The sequence below is a fragment of the Hippopotamus amphibius genome, chromosome 2, assembly GCF_030028045.1.
Source record: "Hippopotamus amphibius kiboko isolate mHipAmp2 chromosome 2, mHipAmp2.hap2, whole genome shotgun sequence".
Lineage (NCBI taxonomy): Eukaryota > Metazoa > Chordata > Mammalia > Artiodactyla > Hippopotamidae > Hippopotamus > Hippopotamus amphibius.
The window spans coordinates 7,686,701-7,707,620 of record NC_080187.1 but is presented as its reverse complement, the minus strand read 5'-3'; the positions used below and the strand labels follow the sequence as shown (position 1 = coordinate 7,707,620).

The following is a 20,920-nucleotide window of genomic DNA, read 5'->3' as shown; positions in this document are numbered from 1 at the left end:
ACTCCGCTTCTCCATCTCTTAATTCTAACTCTTCTTGGTTTCATCTTTCAGATAGACTCTGTGTGGCAGGTTGTCTGTTGGTAGCCCTAGACACATATCTTCTTAGGTTAGCATCCCCAGAAGAGAAAGCCCTCCCAAATAGCTCCATCAGAGAAGTTCCCCGATAAAAAAGAAATTAAAAAAAAAAAAGAAAGAAAATTTCAGAGATAGACTCTGGCTTAGATCATAAGCCTCATTCCTGAAGTAGGTACTGGGTACAGGGGGATAGAGTGCTTTGATTTCCAGGCTGGTCACATGCTTAGTGACCCCTGAGGTTAGAGGGTATGGAAGAATTGGGGAAGTGGGCTGGGTTTTCTCCATCCAAACCACCCCAGCAAAAATGGACACTCATTAGAAGAAAAGGGGGAGATGTGCTGGGCAAATCAAAACAAACAAGCAAGCAAACAAAATAAAATATCTCAGAAAACTGTCCAAAGCAACAACATCCACTTACTTTGTTAAAGGAAACAATTAGAATAAGGTCTATATCATGAAAAGCACACTGGTTCTAATCTAAATTGTTTTGTTGGTGGTGGTGGTGGTGGTGGTGGTTCATAAGCAGGGGTGTGATTTTTGTTCAGACTGAATAATACCAACTTTACCATCTTAAAAGCTTAATTTTTCCATCTTCTGTCTATCTAGGACAAGCATGAGTCTCAGCATACAGAACCTATGGTACTTCAGTCCTCCCGGGGGAACAAAGTGGAAGGCTGCATCCGAATGTATGAGCTGGTGCACAGAATGAAAGGAGCAGTAAGTAACCCGTGAAGTAAGGCAGGTTTGACCTTGACCCTAGGGAGTCACATTTAAGTGCACTTCCTCGGGGACTGTGAATGCCGTACCTACTAGTGGCTCCAATTCAGTTAGGGAGATAGTATAACATAACAGTCAAGAGTAAGGTCTCTGAAGTCAAATCTGGTTTCAGATCCTAGCTCTGCTATTTACATGTGACCTTAGGAAAATTACTTAGGCTTTCCTGGCTTCCGTTTACTTCTCCAAAATTTGAAGATGATCTGGGTTGTCAGATAAGGTTATATTGAGAAGATGGACCTTAACGGCCTCTTGAAAAAAAGAGTAGCACTATTTTAGGTAGTTTATTTGAGTTTATTTTTTTAATTAGAAAAACAGTACATGCTTTTGTAAAAATTTTTAAAGAGTACATGAGTTTATAAAGTGAAAAAGTCTTCTAGCATCTATCCTTATTCATTTATTCATGGGGTCACCAAATATTTATTGAGCAATTTTGTTCTAGGTCTAGATAAAACAGTGAGCAAAGGAGACACAGTCCATGTCCTTATAGAGTTTATATGCTGGAGGGAGAGAAATAAGTGAAATATAGTTAAAAGACTTTTTTTTTTCTAATTTTATTTATTTATTTATTGGCTGCGTTGGGTCTTTGTTGCTGTGCACAGGCTTTCTCTAGTTGCGCGGATCAGGGGCTACTCTTCATTGCTGTGCATGGGCTTCTCATCGTGGTGGCTTCTCTTGTTGCAGAGCATGGACTCTAGGCATGCAGGCTTCAGTAGTTGTGGCACATGGGCTCAATAGTTGTGGCTCACAGGCTTTAGAGCGCAGGCTCACTAGTTGTGGTGCATGGGCTTAGTTGCTCCGAGGCATGTGGGATCTTGTCGGACCAGGGCTCGAACCCATGTCCCCTGCATTGCCAGGCAGATTCTTAACCACTGTGCCACCAGGGAAGCCCTAGAAGAGTATTATAATCTAAGAGACAGCAACACTCATTGAAGCATTCACTTTGACACTGGAGAAAAAAGGATGATGGTTGCCTAGACTCAGAGGTGTAGCAATGGCGATGGTGAGAAATGGAGGGAGAGAGAGAGAGAGAGAGAGTGTGTGTGTGTCTGTCTGTCTGTCTGTCTCCTCCAGTTTTCTCAGCTCTGCTCTATCAATCATCACTCTTCCATGGACTTTCTGTCTTCTAGACGTAAGTAGAAATTTTTCCCCTTCTTATAATCTCTCTCATGTGCTCTCCGTTGTTGAGTCTTTGTTTCTTCCCAATTTTTAATTAAACAGTCTCAGAGGAGAGGGTATATATGCTTGTGTTCAATTTGCCTTCTTGTACTGGAAGTTTTAAAATGTTTTAAAATAGAATAGCTTAATATCTTAACAATATATTTTGACATATCTCCATATCAGTATATATAGCATGTCATTCTCTTTAAAGGCTGCAGAGTATTCTCTAGTATGACCTACTGTAATATATTTATTTCCCTGTTGATTTAAATTATTTCAGATTTATTGCCATTATCAACAGGGCTGTAATGAGCATCCTTGTACATATATCTTTGCACACATAGGTAAGTATTTCCTTAGGACAAATTCCTAAAATGGAAGGAGTGTCAAAGGATATGTACACTTTAAATATTGATAGTTAAAATGTCAAATTGCTCTTAAAAACCAAATGAGTGTACTCTATGAATAATAAATGGAATACCTGATACCCTTAGGTATAAAGGAAAAGGACTTTCCTAAGTGAAGATGGAGGGGAAGAATCTAGGCAGAAATAGTAACTTGAGGGGAGGAGTGAGATAGGAACGTGCATAGTGTGTTAATGGAGTTAGAATAAGGATTTCTTTAGATTTCCCTGAAGCCCTCATAAGAACACGCAGGGTGGAAATTCCCTGGTTGCCCAGTTGTTAGGACTCCTCACTTTCACTGCCAAGGGCGTGGGTTCTATCCCTAGTCCAGGAACTAAGAGTCCCACATGCCGCAGGGCGTGGCCCAAAAAGGGGAGGGGGGGTGGTACACAGGATGGAAGCTGAAAAGTGCAGGGCTATTTGATACTATGTTGGTAAATACCTGTTACCCGTCCATTCTTAACTTATACTGGAGTGACATAAACCATATGGTGCAAACTGGAAAAGCTTTCCACAACAGCTGAGTTTAAAGATCAACCCAAAGTGGAGAGGTGGCTCAAGCAAAGGTTTTAGTAAGCAGATGATTCCGTGCCCTGGAGTATCTTTGATGGAGTTGAGGACTGATGGGAGGGCATCTCACAGGGGTAGATGAGCAGGGTGTAATGGAGCTCCAGAGAGCAGGTGCTTACCCTTTGCAGGAGGGCTTGAGGCAATGGCAGGAGGAGCAGGAGAGGAAGGTGCGAGCCCTCTCTGAGATGGCATCTGAACAGCTGAAGCGGTTTGATGAACGGAAGGAACTGAAGCATCATAAAGAATTCCAGGACTTACGCGAAGTGATGGAGAAGAGGTGAGTCCCCTGAATCACGACTGGGAATGTTGGCATGGTCAGCCGAACTCTTTCCCAGCATAAAACCCAAAGGGAAGGAGTTGAGCTTCTGAATCCTTAAATATCAAAATAAAATGTCCAGAGAAGCTTATAACCTAAGAAAAATGTCCAACCTTGGAAAGGTGATCAATGCCACACAAAGAGAGGAGGCTTTTAGGAGAGGTAAAACAATTTTAGGAAGCATGCCTTGACTATTCCTCCCTCCATTTTTCATTCAGCTCCAGAGAAGCCCTGGGGCAGCAAGAGAAGCTGAAAGCTGAGCATCGTCACAGAGCGAAGGTCAGAGCCTGGAGAATCTGGGTGGGTGTTCAGTGTCTGGCAGTGGCCTGCCTGAGGAGTCAGGTTCCAGCATAGCCCCAGAGCACCCGGCCCCTGTCGTGCTGCAGTGCGGCTGACTTGGGGTGGTCCTTTTCTTGCTCTGGGCCCATCTGTGAAGATAGGTAGCCCACATAGGCTTGGAGGAATGTAGACAGAGAAGGCCCAGGAGCCCCTTAATTTGATGGCCTTTCTGTAGATTCTCAACCTGAAGCTGCGGGAGGCAGAGCAGCAGCGCCTGAAGCAAGTGGAGCAGGAGCGGCTCCGGAAGGAAGAAGGCCAGGTCCGCCTGCGGAACCTCTATGCCCTGCAGGAGGAGGTGCTGCACCTGAGCCAGCAGCTGGACTCCTCCGACCAGCAGAGAGACCTGCTGAAGGTCGACCTGTCTGCCTTCCGGACCCGAGGCAACCAGCTGTGTGGTCTCATCTCAGGGATCATCCGGGCCACTTCTGAGGTAAGAGGGCCTCAGGGAGATGCTGTCTTTGAATGAAGACCATTGAAAGCAGAATCGTTCTGTGCTTTAGAAGTAATACCTGCTTATTATCACTTGTCATCCTCTTACCTAGAGATAACCACTGTTAGCATTTTATATTTTTCTTCTGACTCTGTGTGTGTGTGTGTATGTGTGTGTGTGTGTGTGTGTGTGTGTGTGTGTGTGAGAGAGAGAGAGATTGGGCTAGTATAGATATAGAGTTTCTTAGGTTAAAAAAATATTTGTTTCTTCTAATTGCAAAATGTTTTAGTTCATTCATTAATATATATTGAATGCCTGCTATGCTTATGATAAAAATTAAAGCCTTACAGAAATATATGTTGTTTTTTTCAGTTAATATGGTACTTTGAACACATAATTACTATAATCATTACAAATATTTTGGTGTTTCTAAGGCAGTATTAGAAACTGCAAGTATTGCCTTGACATGTAATGTAACCATATCAAAATTTATTGAAAAAACATGCCTATTGTTGAATATTTAAGTTTCTGTATTTTCACTATCATGAATAACAATGTACTGATATCACTTTGTATATGTCTTATCTGTATTTTTGATTATTTCTTTGAGGTAAGTTCCTAGAAATGGAATTACTTGGTCAAAGAACTTTGAGATTCTTTTTTTTTTTTTTTTTTTTCTAATTTATTTATTTATTATTTTTGGGGGGGTACACCAAGTTCAATCATCTGTTCTTATGCACATATCCCTGTATTCCCTCCCTTCCTTGACTCCCCCCACCTCGAGTCCCCCCCACCCAGAACTTTGAGATTCTTGATTCACATCCCAAAGTTGTACCAGTTCCCACTTTAATGAATTGTATGGTTTTTTTTTTTTTTCTTAACTTTTTTTTTTCCTTTTAAAAAATTTTTGGCCATGCCACGTGGCTTGCGGGATCTTAGTTCCACAACCAGGTATCAAACCCACAACCTTGGCAGTGAAAGCATGGTGTCCTAACCACTGGACCGCCAGGGAATTCCTGAATTGTACGTTCTTTGCCCTTAGTTCATATCTCTACCAGAGTCTGTGTTTTGAAAAAGCAACTTATATGAGTTCTAAATATTAAGAACCTTAAGCATTTATCCTATTTCAGGCAGAAATTTATGGTTTATTGTTACCTTTCAATACTCCTTCTGGCTTTTGTTTACCCTTCTTTTTGTAAAATTTCAAACCTACACAGAAGTGGAGAGAACAGCATGGTGTACCTTTTGGCACCCATCCCCCAGCTCCCTCAAGAACCTGCACATGGCAGTCTCCTTTTGTCTATGCTGCCACCTGCACCCTTTCCCCCAGATGGTTTTACAATAAATCTCAGGCATATTCCTTCATCTGGAAAATAATTTAGTATGTATCTCTAAAAGATAAAATTATTATTACATAACCAAAACTCTAATATCATACCTAAAAAATAATTTATTTAATATGATCAAATATCTAGCTAGTGTTCAGATTTCTCCAGTTGTTGCAATGATTTTTTTTTTTTAACAATTGGTTGGAAAGTTAACATCCATACAAAGTTCAACTTTTTGGTTTGCTATGTCTTACTTAATTCTTTTACTCTCAAGACTCCCTTATTCCTCTCTTTTTTTCTTGCCATTGTTGAAGAATCTGGATCATTTGTTATATAAAATTTCCTGCATTCCAGAAAATTTCATTGCAATTGCTAACCCTGACCCTTTGATGTATTTTAATATGTTCTTTTATTCCCCATATTTCCTGTGAGCTGGTAGCTTTCTCTAGGGCAGTGCTGTCTAAGAGAATTTTCTGTGATGGTGGAAATATTCATACGTGTGCTATGCCGTACAGTAGCCAGTAGCCATGTGTGGTTATTGAGCACTTGAAATGTGACTGAAGAACTGAATTTTAATTTTTAAAAAGTTTTTAATTAATTTAAATGTAAAGAGCCACATGTGGCTACCTTACTGAACAGTGCAGTCTAGAGGCTTGAACAAATTCAGATTTGATTTTTTTCGCCCCGGCAACTGTACTTCATAGTTGGGAATGTGTATTTGGCTTTTTGTTGTTGTTGTTTAATATTTATTTATTTATTTGGTTGCACCAGGTCACAGTTGCAGCACGTGGGCTCCTTAGTTGTGGCATGCAAAGTCTTAGTTGCAGCATACAAAGTCTTAGTTGCAGCATGTATGTGGGATCTAGTTCCCTGACCAGGGATTGAACTCCGACTCCCTGCATTGGGAGCTCGATGTCTTATCCACTGCGCCACCAGGGAAATCCTGGGAGTGTATATTTGTTATTGCATCACGTCAGGAAGTGTAGAGTATCTGATGGTCTTTCCACTTGTGATGTTAAAATCAACCAGTGGCTTCAGATATTGTCGGGCTTATCTTCCATTTTAAAGATTCCTATGAGTCTTTAGCTAATGATTTAGTAACCATTGCGGATTATTACTTATATCTGTTATTTCATTGGGGGTAGTAAATTTTGAGTTTTTCTAATGCTATCATTTTTCTACATTTATTAGCTAGAATTCTACTGCAAAGAAGAAAATTTCCCCATAAACTATTTATCTTGGAGTGCAGTCTGTATAGGGAAGGAAGGACAAATGTTTGGTTTTTCCCTTTATCGGTTTTCAGAGTATTGAGTTGCTTTTCTAGCATTCTCCCACAATGACTTGAGGTTCTTTTTAACTATCATTAAGAACATATGAACTTTGAAGTGAGTCAGAAAGAGAAAAACAAATATCGTATATTAACACATATATGTGGACTATAGAAAAATGGTACAAATCAACCGGTTTGCAAGACAGAAATAGAGACACAGATGTAGAGAACAAACATATGGACACCAAGTGGGGAAAGCGGGGAGGGTTGGGGGGAAATGAATTGGGAGATTGGGATACCAAATTGTACACTCTAAATATATGCAGTTTATTGTAAAAAAAAAAAAAAAAAAAAAAAAGAACATATGAACTTTATATATTTTATGTAATATGTTTCAATCTATTATAGTTTTGTTTTTGTTGTTCAGCTTGTGCAATGGGAGCACCTTCACTTTGGCTCCTCTGTCCTTTGGACATGGCCCCAGTAGTATGTGTCGCAGCGGAAAGCAGGCAAGCTGTTTCTGCCTCATCCTGAACGTTTTCTTCTCCAGACCTAGAATCGGGCATTTCTTCACGAAGCCTTATGACTTGTTAGTAGGAAAAGGTATTAGAAAACACAGACTGGTTGTTAGGATTTGTCGTTTTTAGACCTTTTCAATGGACTAAACTAGGAAATGTGTGGGTTTGTTTTTTTTTAGGTGAAAATGCATCATTAATTCATGCTGACCTTTCCCATATGAGTATAAGGTTATAGCATTTATTTAACGTCTTTACTTTTATGTATGTATCATTTTTATCCCATATTGAAAATCTGTGTCTAAATTAATGAACATTACTTACTTACCTTACTTTACTATAAATAGTAAAATATAGGTGTGTATATATGTAATATATGTGTATAATTTCATAACATGTAATTTCAAAATAATAATACCATTACTAACAATATGATTGCTGATAACAGTTTAAGATTTGCAGTTCTTGGGACTTCCCTGGCAGTCCAGTGGTTAAGACTCCCCTTTCCAATGCAGGGGATACAGGTTCGATCCCTGGTCTGGGAACTAAGCTCCCACATGCCTCCCGCCAAGTGCCTCCCAGCCAAAAGATCCAAAACATAAATAACAAAAGCAATATTGTAGCAAATTAAGTAAAGACTTTGAAAATGGCCCACGTCAAAAAAAATCTTAAAAAAAAGAAAAAAAGATTTGCAGCTCTTTTTGCCTTCAGCTATATACTGCTAAGGGATGTACGATTAAATTACTGTTGCATTTCACTTGAAATAATTCTCCTTATTGTTAAGCCACCAACTTGATAAATAGTTGGGTTCAGTTGTTTCATTTTTGCTTTTAATTTTTTTGCATAAATTTTTGGGTTTTTTTTATTGGCTGTGTTGGGTCTTTGTTGCTATGCATGGGCTTTCTCTAGCTGGGCAAGCGGGGGCTCTTCTTGTTCTATCTGCCAGTGATCATTTCTGTTAGCAACTGGGTGTTGTGTCCATTCTTCAAAAACAGGGAATTCCCTGGCGGTCTAGTGGTTAGGACTCCATGCTTCCATTACAGGGGGCACGGGTTCAGTCCCTGGTTGACGAACTAAGATCCCACAAGCTGCGCAGCCCAAGAAAAAAAAAGCGTAAATGTGTGTGTGTGTGTGTGTGTGTGTGTGTGTGTGTGTGTGTGTGTGTGTCCCTTCCCAGGTAAAAGATAATTTACTATATACACTGTTCTGGACCCTGCTTTTTTGCACTCAACAGTTTATTGTGGAGATCACTGCTTTGAAACATGTAGTTTTCTTCATTTCTTTATGTACCTGCATAGCACTGCATTGTGTTGCAACCATAGTTTATGACATTTTTGATGTAAGAATGTTTGGGGGTTTTTCCCCTCACTTACTCCATCTGGAATTTATTTGATGATTGGTGGTAGATAAAGATCTTTATGCTGTAAAATATTCATACTATTTTACTACAACTTTCCCTCCTGATTTGTAAATATCTCTTATCACGCTAAATAGTATCGTAGGAGTTCTTTCTCAGTATTCTTTTTTTTTTTTAATTTTTAATTTTATATTGGAGTGGACTTGATTAACAATGTTGTATGCTAATGTTGCTTCAGGTGTACAGCAAAGTGGTTCAGTTATAAATATACATGTATCTATTCAATATTCTTTTCTGTTTCCTTGGTCATATGTTTTTATTCGTATACCAGGATCATTGTATTTTAATTGATGTAGCTTTATAATACATTTTAATACCTAACAGACAAAACTTATCATGAATTTTCTGTAGAATTTTTTTGTTGCTGTTGTTCTGCTATGTGGGACAAGTGGTTTAAAATAAGAGGAGTCAACATTGTAAATCAACTATACTCCAATAAAATTAAAATAAAAAATAAAATAAGAGGACTTCACAGATAAAGACAAATATATGATATCACTCATATGTGGAATCTAAAAAAATGATACAGATGAAGTTATTTACACAGCAGAAACAGACTCACAGATTTCAAAAACAAACTTATAGTTAGCAAAGGGGAAAGGTGGGGGAGGGATAAATTAGGAGTTTGGGATTAACATATATACACTAGTATATGTAAAATAGATAACCAACAAGGACCTACTGTATAGCACAAGGAACTCTACTCAATATTCTATAATAACCTATGCAGGAAAAGAATCTGAAAAAGAATGGATGTATGTATATGCATAACTGAATCACTTTGCTGTGTACCTGATACTAACAAAACATTGTAAGCCAATATACTCCAATATAAAATTAAAATTTTAAAAAGTGAAAAAAAAGAGGACTTCCATTCATAATGCATATACATCTGAAATTAGTATAATATTGTATGCAAATTATACTTCAGTAAAAAAATTTTTTTAGTAAAAACCAAGAGATCTTGGTGTTCTAAGTTTATTGTTTCTATCATTGCTTTTTTCCTTGAGGTATAATTGACAAATACCATTATATTAGTTTCAGGTGACAACATAGTGATTCAGTATTTGTAAACTCTGCAAAATGATCACAAGTCTAGTTATCTTCTGTCACCATAAAAAGTTATGAAAATTTGTTGTGATGAGAACTTTTAAAATTTACTCTCTTAGCACCTTTCAAATACACAGTACAGTAGAGGCCTTGTTGATTTAACAGGCAAAACTATGAAACGTGTTTATAGGACAGAACATAGAAAATGGTGCAGAGCTTCTCAGTTCATTTAAAAGCCTGATAGTCAAATTCTGACAAAATAGCATACTAAAAAAAATGTTGCATGTCAGTCTAACTTATATGTGAGCTCATTTATAAGCAGTTGTTCTAAATAAAAGGTAAAGAACTCAAATTTGTCAGTGCCTCAAAGGAATAATGCATTATAACCAAAGAGGTATCATTCTAAGAAAATGTAAAGCTGGTTCAGTTTTTATCTAGACTACTGCCACAAGCTTCTAAAAAATTATTCCAGCCAGGGTTGGTGAGAGCTTGAAAAATCTGTACTTTGATACCGTGGATGTGATGGTAAATCGGTATTACCTTTTTTTTTTGGATTAATTTTTATTGGAGTATAGTTGCTTTACAATGTTGTGTTAGTTTCTACTGTACAGCAAAATGAATCAGCCATACATATGCATATATCCCCTGCCTTTTGGACTTCTTTCCCACTCAGGTCACCACAGTGCACTAAGTAGAGTTCCCTGTGCTGCACAGTGTGTTCTCATTAGTTATCTATTTTATACATACTGTCAACAGTGTATATGCCTCAATCCTAATCTCCCAGTTCCTCCCACCCACCCCACTTTCCCCCTTGGTAGCCACACATTTGTTCTCTACGTCTGTGTTTCTATTTCAGCTTTGCAAATAGGATTACCTATACCATTTTTCTAGATTCCACATATATGTTAATATACAATATGTGTTTTTCTCTTTCTGACTTACTTCACTCTGTATGATAGTCTCTAGGTCCATCCACGTCTCTACAAATGACCCAATTTTATTCCTTTTTACAGCTGAGTAATATTCCATTGTATATGTGCACCACATCCTCTTTATCCATTCCTCTGTCGATGGACATTTAGGTTGCTTCCATGTCCTGCCTGTTGTAAATGGTGCTGCAGTGAACACTGGGGTGCGTGTGTCTTTTAAGAGAACACGGAAGCAGTAGGTGTCAACTTGCTGAATGTGGGGACTCCACTGGCATGATTCCAGTTTAGAAATTTATGGACTTGTGAGGTATGAGTCAGCACCTCAGGTACCTAGGAAATAACCACTAAGCTCTGCCTCTGTCACCTGGACAGAACGGCTTTCCCACAGCAGAGGACCAGGCTGTGGCTGAGAGAGCACTGCAGGAAATGCGGGACCTCCTTGCGAACCTGCAGCAGGAGATCGCCAGGGCCTGTGAGGACAAGAGGAGGCAGGATGAAGAGAAGGCCCAGATAAAGCGGCAAGAGTCACAGATGCAGCAGGGGCCAGAGGTCCACAAAGAGTCCCCAGCTTCCAGCCAGGGCCCAGGAGGGAAACCGAATGAAGGTGGGTCTTGGTGAGGAAACGGTCCTTTAACTTGATGTGTAAGTTGCAGAATGGGAAAAGAAACAAGAACGTGTTTTGAGTATTGGATTAAACTATAGGACAATTTACCAGAACTTTTATGTAATGTGAAATTCAGTACTTTTACTGAAATACATTCAGTTTTGGTTGATGTGGAACCTGGCTTCAGATTCCAACACTTGCCATGAGGACTTGAAATTCTACATAATTCTGTTAGATGTATCATTCCAAGTATTGCTGCTACTGCGTATTGCTGCTACATTCTGTATAAGTATATATGGAACATGTGTTTGTTGAATACATAGGAGAATCGGTATAGCATGATGGTTGAGAATGCTGCTGTTGGAGCCAGATCATTGGGAGTACAGTTTTTCTACTTCTTGGCAATATGACTTTGGCAAATTACTTACCCTTTCCATGCCCGTTTCCTTATCTATAAAATGAAGATAATAATAGAATCTACCTCCTAGGATTATTATGACAGTGAAAGCAGGTAATACATATATAAGGTGATTAGAACAGTACCTAGCTCACATTAAGTGTTCAGTAAGTTCTCCTATTATGAAAGCCTCTCTTTCATTCCTCAGACCTCCAGGTGAAGGTGCAAGACAGTACAATGCAGTGGTACCAGCAGCTGCAGGAGGCCTCCAGTCAGTGTGTGTTGGCCTTTGAGGGACTGAGCAACAGCAAAGACAGTCAGGTAGGAGGGTGGAAATTGGGAGTTCTCTGGGCCTCATGGTGCCCCCACAGCCTCATGTCCCAGAGGAATGCAGCTAGCGTGTCACATTCCCTAACCCTAGTGACGTCTACTCAGCTCTTCAAAACACTGTGCCTTCTCGCTGCTCTCTTCTGACAGGCCAAAAAGATCAAGATGGACCTCCAGAAGGCTGCCACCATCCCAGTGAGCCAGATCTCCACCATTGCAGGTTGGTCAGAGAAATTAAGAACACGGCCCTTCACTTCATGGTACAAGTATTTTTTGAGACTCCAAGTCCACTTATCTGTAAGGTTCCTATAAATAGAATGTCTGAACAAATGTTGACCATTGGATCAGGTACATAAGCTATATACCTCCTGTTTTACTCTCCTTTGTTTTCTCTCAGCATGTAGAAGGTAATCATTATGTGTTTGTTGGCACATTTTAAAAAAATAAGCTATATATTAATAATAAATTATTTAGGAAGGCTCTTACCTAAAGTTGGGAGTTACTTCCAAAGCACCCCTAAGGGAAGCTAGGATATGACTTGTGTTCTTTGCTTTCATTCTACAACATTAGCTTTTCCAAACTTGAAACCTGCTTGTTAATTAATACTTGAGAACGCCTTCCTTTTCTCTCCAGAGACTGCGATTTAGGGAGGAAGACCCAGACAGGGAAAGACCGTTCTTCCTCTTCTTTAGAAACAGAGGCTCATTTTCACAGAGCTCGGATGTGGAAGCTCCTCAGTACAGACAGTGCCGCCAGGTGGCTGGGGAGCGTTTGCAACTGGCAGGCTGCTCTGCCTTAGCCTGGGTCCTGGTCCCCTTGATTAACTTGTTGCCCAAAAAGCACAGGCAGTTGCAGTTCCTGCGCTTGAGTGGCTATATGACAGAACTTCCACATCACGTGGCTGCCTGGAATTCCTGCCGGAACAGGGCGAGGTCTAAATAAGTAAACGTCTCACTTTCTAGACTTGAAAGTGCCAATCCCTTCGATAGCCATGGCAACAGGGGCGAGATCGGCCTGACAGCCGCTCCGCACCCTCGCTGCTCTCCTCAGTCTCATCCTCAGTCTTTACGCCTCAGCAGACCACAGGCAGCCCTGACTCCTTCATCAGGAAAGTTGAGACGCCAGGTGTGAGTTCCTCACATATCCCACTTCCAGCAGTGCACAGCTGTACTTACCTCTTCATCGCCTGTTTCAAAGGATGCGGTACCCTGCCGGCCCGTGCTTACCCTTCTGTCTCAGCCTCGGACGAGCCTCCGGAGCCTTGTTCTCCTCCCCTCCCATCCCCTTCAAGAGACAGCTCTCCTGTTTTCTGCAAAATTACTCCCTTTTACAGGCTCCTTTCTCTTTAAACGTGCCTGTCACTCACATTCTAAAGCCTGTTTCCTTTGCTTTTCTAATCTTTGTGTTGCCTCCTGGCACCATTGATTATTCGCTTCTCAGCAACATTTATTTCCAGCTTCTCCTCCTCCCTCTCCTCCTTTGTGGTTTCCTCCGTCTCCTGCCCTGACCTCAGTGGTAGGTGTGTCCTCGTGATGTGCTCCGCCCTCAGCCGGCCCCCCACTTCTCATTCTGCAAGAGCCCCGTGGCTTTAAACTTCACCTCTGCGCACGTGACACCCAGGTCGGTCTCTGGGTCATTCCTTTCCTCTGAACTTTAGGTTGTTCCTTCACCCCAGCTACCCGGGGGGCAGCTCTGCCTAGATGTCTGTCAGCTTCGTCAGGCTTAGCGTGTTCCCATGTGAACTCATCTTCCTCTTGCCCACCTTTTCTCCTCTTTGCTCTAAGTAATCAATAGCACCTTATCTACTCGGTCACCTTAGTGGAAACCGGGGAGTCATCCCCCAACTGCTTCCTCTAGCTCATTGTCTCTATCTGATTAGGCTTTAGTTTTGTTGTGCTTCATCTTCCTCCCTGTTTCATAACTGTGTCCCTTTGTCTCCATCATTACTGTAAGCCCTTTAAGAGCTTACAGCATTCTCTAGAGCTAATGCTCAGAAAATGTTGAATGACTGAGAAAGAGGTGACCTAATTCCAGCCTCTTTAAAGGTGGATGCCCATGAGTGGTTAGATTTGGAGCAGAATTTAAAGAAGGTTATGGTGCCCTGCGGTGTGGCATATGGCATGTGGGAGGCCATGTCAGGAATAGGGTTGGGACCTGACTTTCCTAATTGGAGAGGCACGGAGAGGGGCTGGATGGGGATTTGGCCAAAAGGACCCTTTGAGACCATCAATAAAGGAGTAGTGGGGCATGACTTAGCAGGAGGGTGAGCTGAGTAAATTTGTATGGAAGTGTATATATTTTAATATCTCAGTAAGGTTAGAGTCTCTGTTTCTGTTTTTCTGGAATTATTAGCCTTGAGATTTCTGTGATAGCTCATTATTTAATTCTTGGTTTCTACCTGTTTCTCTTACTTCCTAAGAAATGTGCTGCCCCTCTCTCCCCTTTATTAATGGAACTGAATCAGTGGTTTAGGGAGGATATTTCTGATGTTTTTAAACATTTATTAAAGTGATTAGGAACTTGGCAGGGTATTTCTAAACTGCAGGTGCTGTATTTGTTCAAACACTGATTTTAAATAATGGAAACTAATTCAGATCTGCTTAAGCAGAAAAAGAAAAAGAAAAAGAGAAAGAGAAGAAAGAAGAAAGGAAAGAAGTGGGTGGGGTGGGGGGTTTGTCCTAAAGATAAAGCAGTTTCACAGAACCTATGGCAGGAATGGGGCTGGATCTCAGGAGCCAGAAATTTTAGGACCCTTTTCTCTCTTCTCTTGGCCTCCCTCTGTCCACCTCTGGTCTGATTTTGGAGACTGCTGTCCTTTGGTCCCCATGGCAGGGGCAGCCCCACTGCTTACATGTGTATGTGTCACAGGAGTGGCCACCACAGTGAATTGACTGTCAGCTGGCTGATTAGCTCAGCTTGACTAGTCCTGATCTAACTGGCCAGTGTGGAAGACAGGGCACACAGGATCTGTAACACAAATGTAGCTTCTGTGTTGCTGAGGATGGAGGAAGGCAGGTCCAAGAGAAGGTGGGGAAATCATTGTGACTTGGCAAGATGCTTTAGAAGGTTTTCTCTAGAGTTACAGTTGACTTCTCTAAGGACATCAGCCACACCCATGGCATCTGTAGCAGTTCAGCACCTATTTCTATACCGTTCATCTCACCAATGTGTCAGTTTCAGAATTAGTTCATTCTGCAAATAAGGAATTCCTTCGAAACTGTACCACACCTTATGTACTTTCCCATCCCCCCCAAAACATGTGTTTGATTGTCATATATTTTTCTGTATCTGTATTTTGGCTTTAGGCTCTGAACTTCTGTTAGGGCTGCACAGCTAGGTTTATATAGAGGCTCTGTTATTGCAATGATGCAAAAAATAGATTGACTGCAGTTGTGCCTTTTCACTAACTTTTTCTCTGTCATACCCAGGCTCAAAGCTGAAGGAGATCTTTGACAAGATCCACAGCTTACTCTCTGGAAAACCCGTTCAGTCCGGCGGGCGCTCTGTGTCCATCACACTTAACCCACAGGGCCTGGACTTTGTCCAGTACAAACTGGCAGAGAAATTTGTGGTGAGAAACTTTGTTGGCCAAAGGTGTGGGAAGAAGAGGCTGGTGCACAGCCTTTAAGCCTTTCTCAAGTATTAACTTAAAATCCCCCCCCTCTGCTCCTAGAAACAAGGGGAGGAGGAAGTGGCCTCCCATCATGAAGCAGCGTTCCCCATCGCAGTCGTGGCATCCGGGATCTGGGCACTCCACCCCAGAGTGGGGGACCTCATCCTTGCTCATCTGCACAAGAAGTGTCCTTACTCTGTTCCCTTCTATCCAGCTTTCAAAGAGGGAATGGCTTTGGAAGATTATCAGAGGTGAAGTTGTTCTTCTCCTTACTCACTATCCTTGGAGTGATGAATGAAGTAGAATTGGGATTCCTTTCCCCTCCTTAAAACATCTCTTGTGTATCTTGAACATTTGTGTCAGAGACTACAGTGTCTTCCATGCAAACTGGATGGCTTTTGAAATTTGTGGTTTTAGGTATCAGTAGTCAATGCAGTATAATGGAAAGAATACTGGATTTAGAATATTATCCCTGCTTTGTCTTTTAATAGATTTGCAAAGATGGGGAAATCATTTAACCTCTTTAAGCATTATTTTCATTATTTGTAAGTGGGGGTAACGATATCCATCACCTCCTGGGAATTTACCTCTCAGGGTCTGTATGATGCACAGATTTGATAATGGATGTGAGTGCTTTGTAAACAAAATGACGTTCTACCAATGTAGTAACGTGTAATAATGTATTAATAATAATGCTAAATGTAATAATAACATGCTGTTACTTTTAGCCATAAAAAGTTGATTGGTCACCCTCACTTTGGCCTTATCACATTGAATTTTTGCTTCCCACGTAGGATGCTTGGCTACCAAGTGAAGGATTCCAAAGTAGAACAGCAGGACAACTTTCTCAAACGCATGTCTGGGATGATCCGTCTCTACGCCGCCATCATCCAGCTCCGGTGGCCGTATGGAAACCGACAAGAGGTAGTAGAAGAGGCTTACTATTGATCATGAGAGGTCGGACCAGAGTCCATAGTAGTGTATCTTACCTGCAGGAAATACCAACCTTTCAGAGAGGCAGTCCAGTCACATGATGAGTTAAAGAGTATTGCTGCTTCATAGGTATTCTTTAGAGAAGTTGATTTAGATTATGAGGAAACTTTTGGATCATCAGAGTCATTTGTTCAGAGGCTACTGGTGCGTTGAGGCCATGTAGGTCACATACCTTGCTTCACAGATGGACAAATGGAGGCTTAGTAAGCTGTAGTGATACACACTTGTCAATGATGGCGCCACGGCTGGGGGCCAGGGCTTTGACCTGCCAGCCCAGTTCTTTTTTCAAGGAATGAAGATTAGAGAGATAGAGGAGTTAAGGGACTAGAGACCTGAAGAGAAAGGAATATAAGTTGATTGAATCCAAGAAGTTTTTATAGTGCACCTGCTATGTCCCAGGTTCTGTGCTAAAGGTACCAAGAATAATAAATCAGATCTCTATAAGAGTAACTGTGGAATCCCTGAAATGGAAGCTGACAGCCCTGTGTTGAAGGGATCCTGTGGAGAATGTGTGGGTACCAATGTGCTGCAATATTTAAAAACAGAATGGCTTGTGTTGTTTCTGCCCTGTGGCGTGTGCTTAGGTTAGGTGATCTGGGGGTTCATGTCCCCTTGGTGGTGGCTGGATGATAACGTTGGGAATTTGGATCTCTGAGAAAAATGAGAGTAAATCGTGACCGAGCCTCTCTCCTCCCAGACTCACCCTCATGGCTTAAATCATGGCTGGCGCTGGTTGGCACAGATCTTAAACATGGAGCCCCTGTCAGATGTGACGGCCACCCTCCTCTTTGACTTCTTGGAGGTACGTAATACAGTTATGACATGAGAGAGAGCCAGTGGTTGAAGCAGCCTTGGGCCACTGTGTGACATGACTAGGGAAGGAATATAGAAATAGAGACTAATGGGAGTCCTCTGGCGGTCCAGTGGTTAGGACTCTGCGCTTTCACTGCCAAGGGCTCAGGTTCAATCCCTGGTTGGGGAACTAAAAGCCCGCAAGCTGTGCAGCGTGGCCAAGAAAAAAGAAATAGAGACTAATGGCGAACAGCATTAAGGTCCAGTGTCATAAATTTTGTCCTGAGCCCCAGGACAAACCTAGCTTTTGATTTTTCTTCCCAGTGTCCTTTCCTTCTCTGTGTCGATGTCTTCTCATTGTAAAGAACAGAAAACTGTACATCCCAGTACAAGGGAAAAGGAATTTGTTTTGAGGATATAGAATTGACTCTTTCCCAGAATCTAGGGTAGGAGGTACGGTTGAATCTCCTCAGGGCCTGGAACCAGGAACTGGAATGTCACCGGGTACCGAGGCAGCCTCCCTCTGGGACAACTTGGTCTTTCATGAATGCTCTTCCTGCAGGTTGCCTCCTTCTCGCTCTGTAGAGCGACTGCCTCTAGTTGTCTGTGCACAGTGGGCAAGATGCCATCCTGGGCTATAGCCCTCAGCCAGTGTGGTCACCCAGAGTAGCGGGACTGGTGTCCCACCATTGTGATTGCTAATTCCCAGGAGAGAAAACATGATTAACCTGCTTGGGTCAGGTACCTCTCTCATCTAGAAGGCTCTGTACAGTCCTGTCTGCCTGTTAGGGACCCCCAATATAGGGTAAGTGTTTCTGTGGAAAGGAGACAGTTCTTAAGGAGCAAAGGCTTGGGACACATGCCGTAACAAATCTGGGACCGTTTGTCCTATAACACCAACAGTTTCTAGTCACCTTAAAGCTCCTAGTTACAGTACATGAAGGTTGATCCTGAATCATGAGAACCCAGGTGGTATTCTGTACACCCTGTGCACTAAGGCTGGGGTGTATGCCGTACCTTTAGAATCCATAGTAAATTAAATTTGATTCACGTTTTAATTTTTTAATTTTTATTGTGGTATATAGTTGGTTTACAATGTTGTGTTAGTTTCAGGTGTACAGCAAGTGAGCCTGTTATACATATGCATATATCCATGCTTTTTTTTTTTTTTCCTCTGTTTTTATTGGGGTATAGTTGTTTTACAATGTTGTGTTAGTTTTGATTCACGTTTTCCGAAACACCTAGCTACCTGGCAGTCTGGTTAAGTGGAGGTATTGCCATATACAAGAAGTGCGTCAGGGGAAAGTTAGATTTGAATTCCCTTGCTTAGCTGGCTGCATGGCATTGTGGCTGAAATTCTTGATAGGAATGAAGGGCAAAGGGCTGATTGTGCTTTATGGGTGAGTGTGAATTTTCATTCTCTGACGGTGCCCACCTTCCCCTCTAGGTGTGTGGGAATGCCCTCATGAAGCAGTACCAGGTCCAGTTCTGGAAGATGATACTTCTCATCAAAGAGGACTACTTCCCCAGGTATTAGGCTTGTTGAGTAGACACCAGGGGATTTGGTAGGTAAGAACTCATGACATCAGATACCTGTGGCTACTGTTACATGCTGTTTCTGACTCAGTTGAAAGCACCCGTGTTAAGTGTGACATCTTCTGCTCCCATCCTGCTCCTCTTTGCTGTTTGAACAAACGCTTTTGAACTCTAAGTCTCTCTTAAATATTGTCGACTAAATAAACTAATTAGGAAGACCTTGGATTCAGATACCTGACAGTTTTTAAACTCTCTTCTTTTCCTCACTCCCCCAGATAATCTGGGATGGTGATTACATGCAATCATGAATGAATCCAAGGAGCCAGCCCCCCTCAGTAAATCAGTTGGTGAAACTGGTCCACCAGTTGGCTTGACTCTTGTGGCTTTCACCTTCAATGACCCTTCTCCTTCCTCTCAACTCACTGGCCTTCCCAGTGGGGGAAGGGCATTGGCAACACCCATCCCACCTGATCACAAAGACCTTGGAAAGGAACAGTGCTCTCTCCACCTTTATCCCCTTGTTTGAAAAAAACCACTGACAGTCCAGTGGTTAAGAGTCCGCACTTCCACCGCAGGGGACCTGGGTTCGATCTCTGATCAGGGAAGTTCCCGCATGCTCTACAGCATGGCCAAAAAAAGAAAAAAGAGAAAAATGCTGAGACCATTTAGTAGAGCGACAGCATCCTTAGTCTAGAAGGCATCTCTGTGAGTCATTGGATCTGCCCCTTCCTCTAGATCAAGAGGTCCCTAACTCCTCTCCAAAAGATAGGTGTGGATCATAGGTGTGACTCCCGTGTCTTCTTTCTCTCCTCGTAGGATTGAAGCCATCACCAGCTCAGGACAGATGGGTTCCTTTATACGCCTCAAGCAGTTCTTGGAGGTAAGTTGCCCTTAGATAAGCACACCCCAGGCTGTTGTCAGCCTCCCGTGCACCTGTGTGTGACGTGTCTTGTACCTCCAGACTCTCACTGCAGTCTCTTCCTCTTGATTTTTCCGAACCCTCCTTTTTTGTCCATCATTCCCTCTTCACCTTCAGGGCTGCCATTTCATCATCTTCCTACATGTCATTGTCCATACTGCCTGTGGGGAAACTCTCCTAAGAGACGAATACAATATATTTAAAATATATTTAATGAATCTTATCTCACTGATACATTTTTTGGCATGTTGGCCAATGTTCTTTCCTCAGTCTCAGGTCTAGAGAACAGGTACGTGTGGTCACTTTTCTCCATGAGAGCAGACCGTACTTTGAGCCAGACTCCTCTCCTTTTTCCAAGTGCCAAAAAACATTACAAGGTGAATTTTGACAAATCATTGAGAACTCCATGGTACATCTGCCAAGACAGCCTACTGACTTCCAATTTCTCGTAGCCCAGTTGGGGAAATTGCAGTAGTGATAGGTGAGGCCAGGCTGTGGGAGATGAGAGTGGGACAGACATAACGATAGCCTAGCATTTGTCCTCTGCTGCAGTTCTTGCAGAAGAAGTCTTACACACAAGCTTTTCTCTTTTTTTAATTAAATTTTATTGGAGTATAGTCGATTTACAATGTTGTGTTAGTTTCTGCTGTACAGCACAGTGAATCAGTTGTACCTATACACACATCCACTCCTTTTTAGATTTTTCCATATAGGTCATTACAGAGTACCGAGTAGAGTTCCCTGTGCTACACAGCAGGTTCTTACTAGTGATCTGTTTTACATACAGTAGTGTGTACATGTCAGTCTCAATCTCCCAGTTTATCCCTCCCCCTCTTTCCCCCTTGGTGACCATAAGTTTGTTTTTCACATCTGTGACTCTATTTCTGTTTTGTAAATAAGTTCATTTGTACCATTTTTTTAGATTCCACATCTAAGTGATGTTATGTGGTATTTGTCTTTCTGTGTCTCATTCACTTCACTCAGTATGAGACTCTCTGGGTGCATCCATGTTGCTGCAAATGGCATTATTTTGTTCTTCTTTGTGGCTGACATTCCACTGTATATGTGTACCACATCTGTAGGACTTACTTCCACTTGCTGTCCCTCAAAGTTTCCTCCAACTGTTAAGTGTTGGAAGCAGTGTTATCCGAGAGTCATTCT

The 20,920-nt window shown here is 41.7% G+C and overlaps 1 protein-coding gene across 1 annotated transcript in view; it reads left to right on the top strand.

Annotated features, from left to right (window-relative positions):
- Positions 1–20,920, top strand: part of GLE1 (GLE1 RNA export mediator) — a 34,394-nt gene that overhangs the window by 13,104 nt on the left and 370 nt on the right. Inside the window, exons 3-15 of the mRNA XM_057723969.1 lie at positions 682–792; positions 3,113–3,261; positions 3,519–3,579; positions 3,815–4,069; positions 10,951–11,182; positions 11,788–11,900; positions 12,057–12,126; positions 15,335–15,477; positions 15,580–15,770; positions 16,314–16,443; positions 17,210–17,314; positions 18,752–18,834; positions 19,657–19,720. Of these exons, the coding sequence (XP_057579952.1) occupies positions 682–792; positions 3,113–3,261; positions 3,519–3,579; positions 3,815–4,069; positions 10,951–11,182; positions 11,788–11,900; positions 12,057–12,126; positions 15,335–15,477; positions 15,580–15,770; positions 16,314–16,443; positions 17,210–17,314; positions 18,752–18,834; positions 19,657–19,720 (1,707 nt within the window). The remainder of the gene's footprint in view (positions 1–681; positions 793–3,112; positions 3,262–3,518; positions 3,580–3,814; positions 4,070–10,950; positions 11,183–11,787; positions 11,901–12,056; positions 12,127–15,334; positions 15,478–15,579; positions 15,771–16,313; positions 16,444–17,209; positions 17,315–18,751; positions 18,835–19,656; positions 19,721–20,920) is intronic.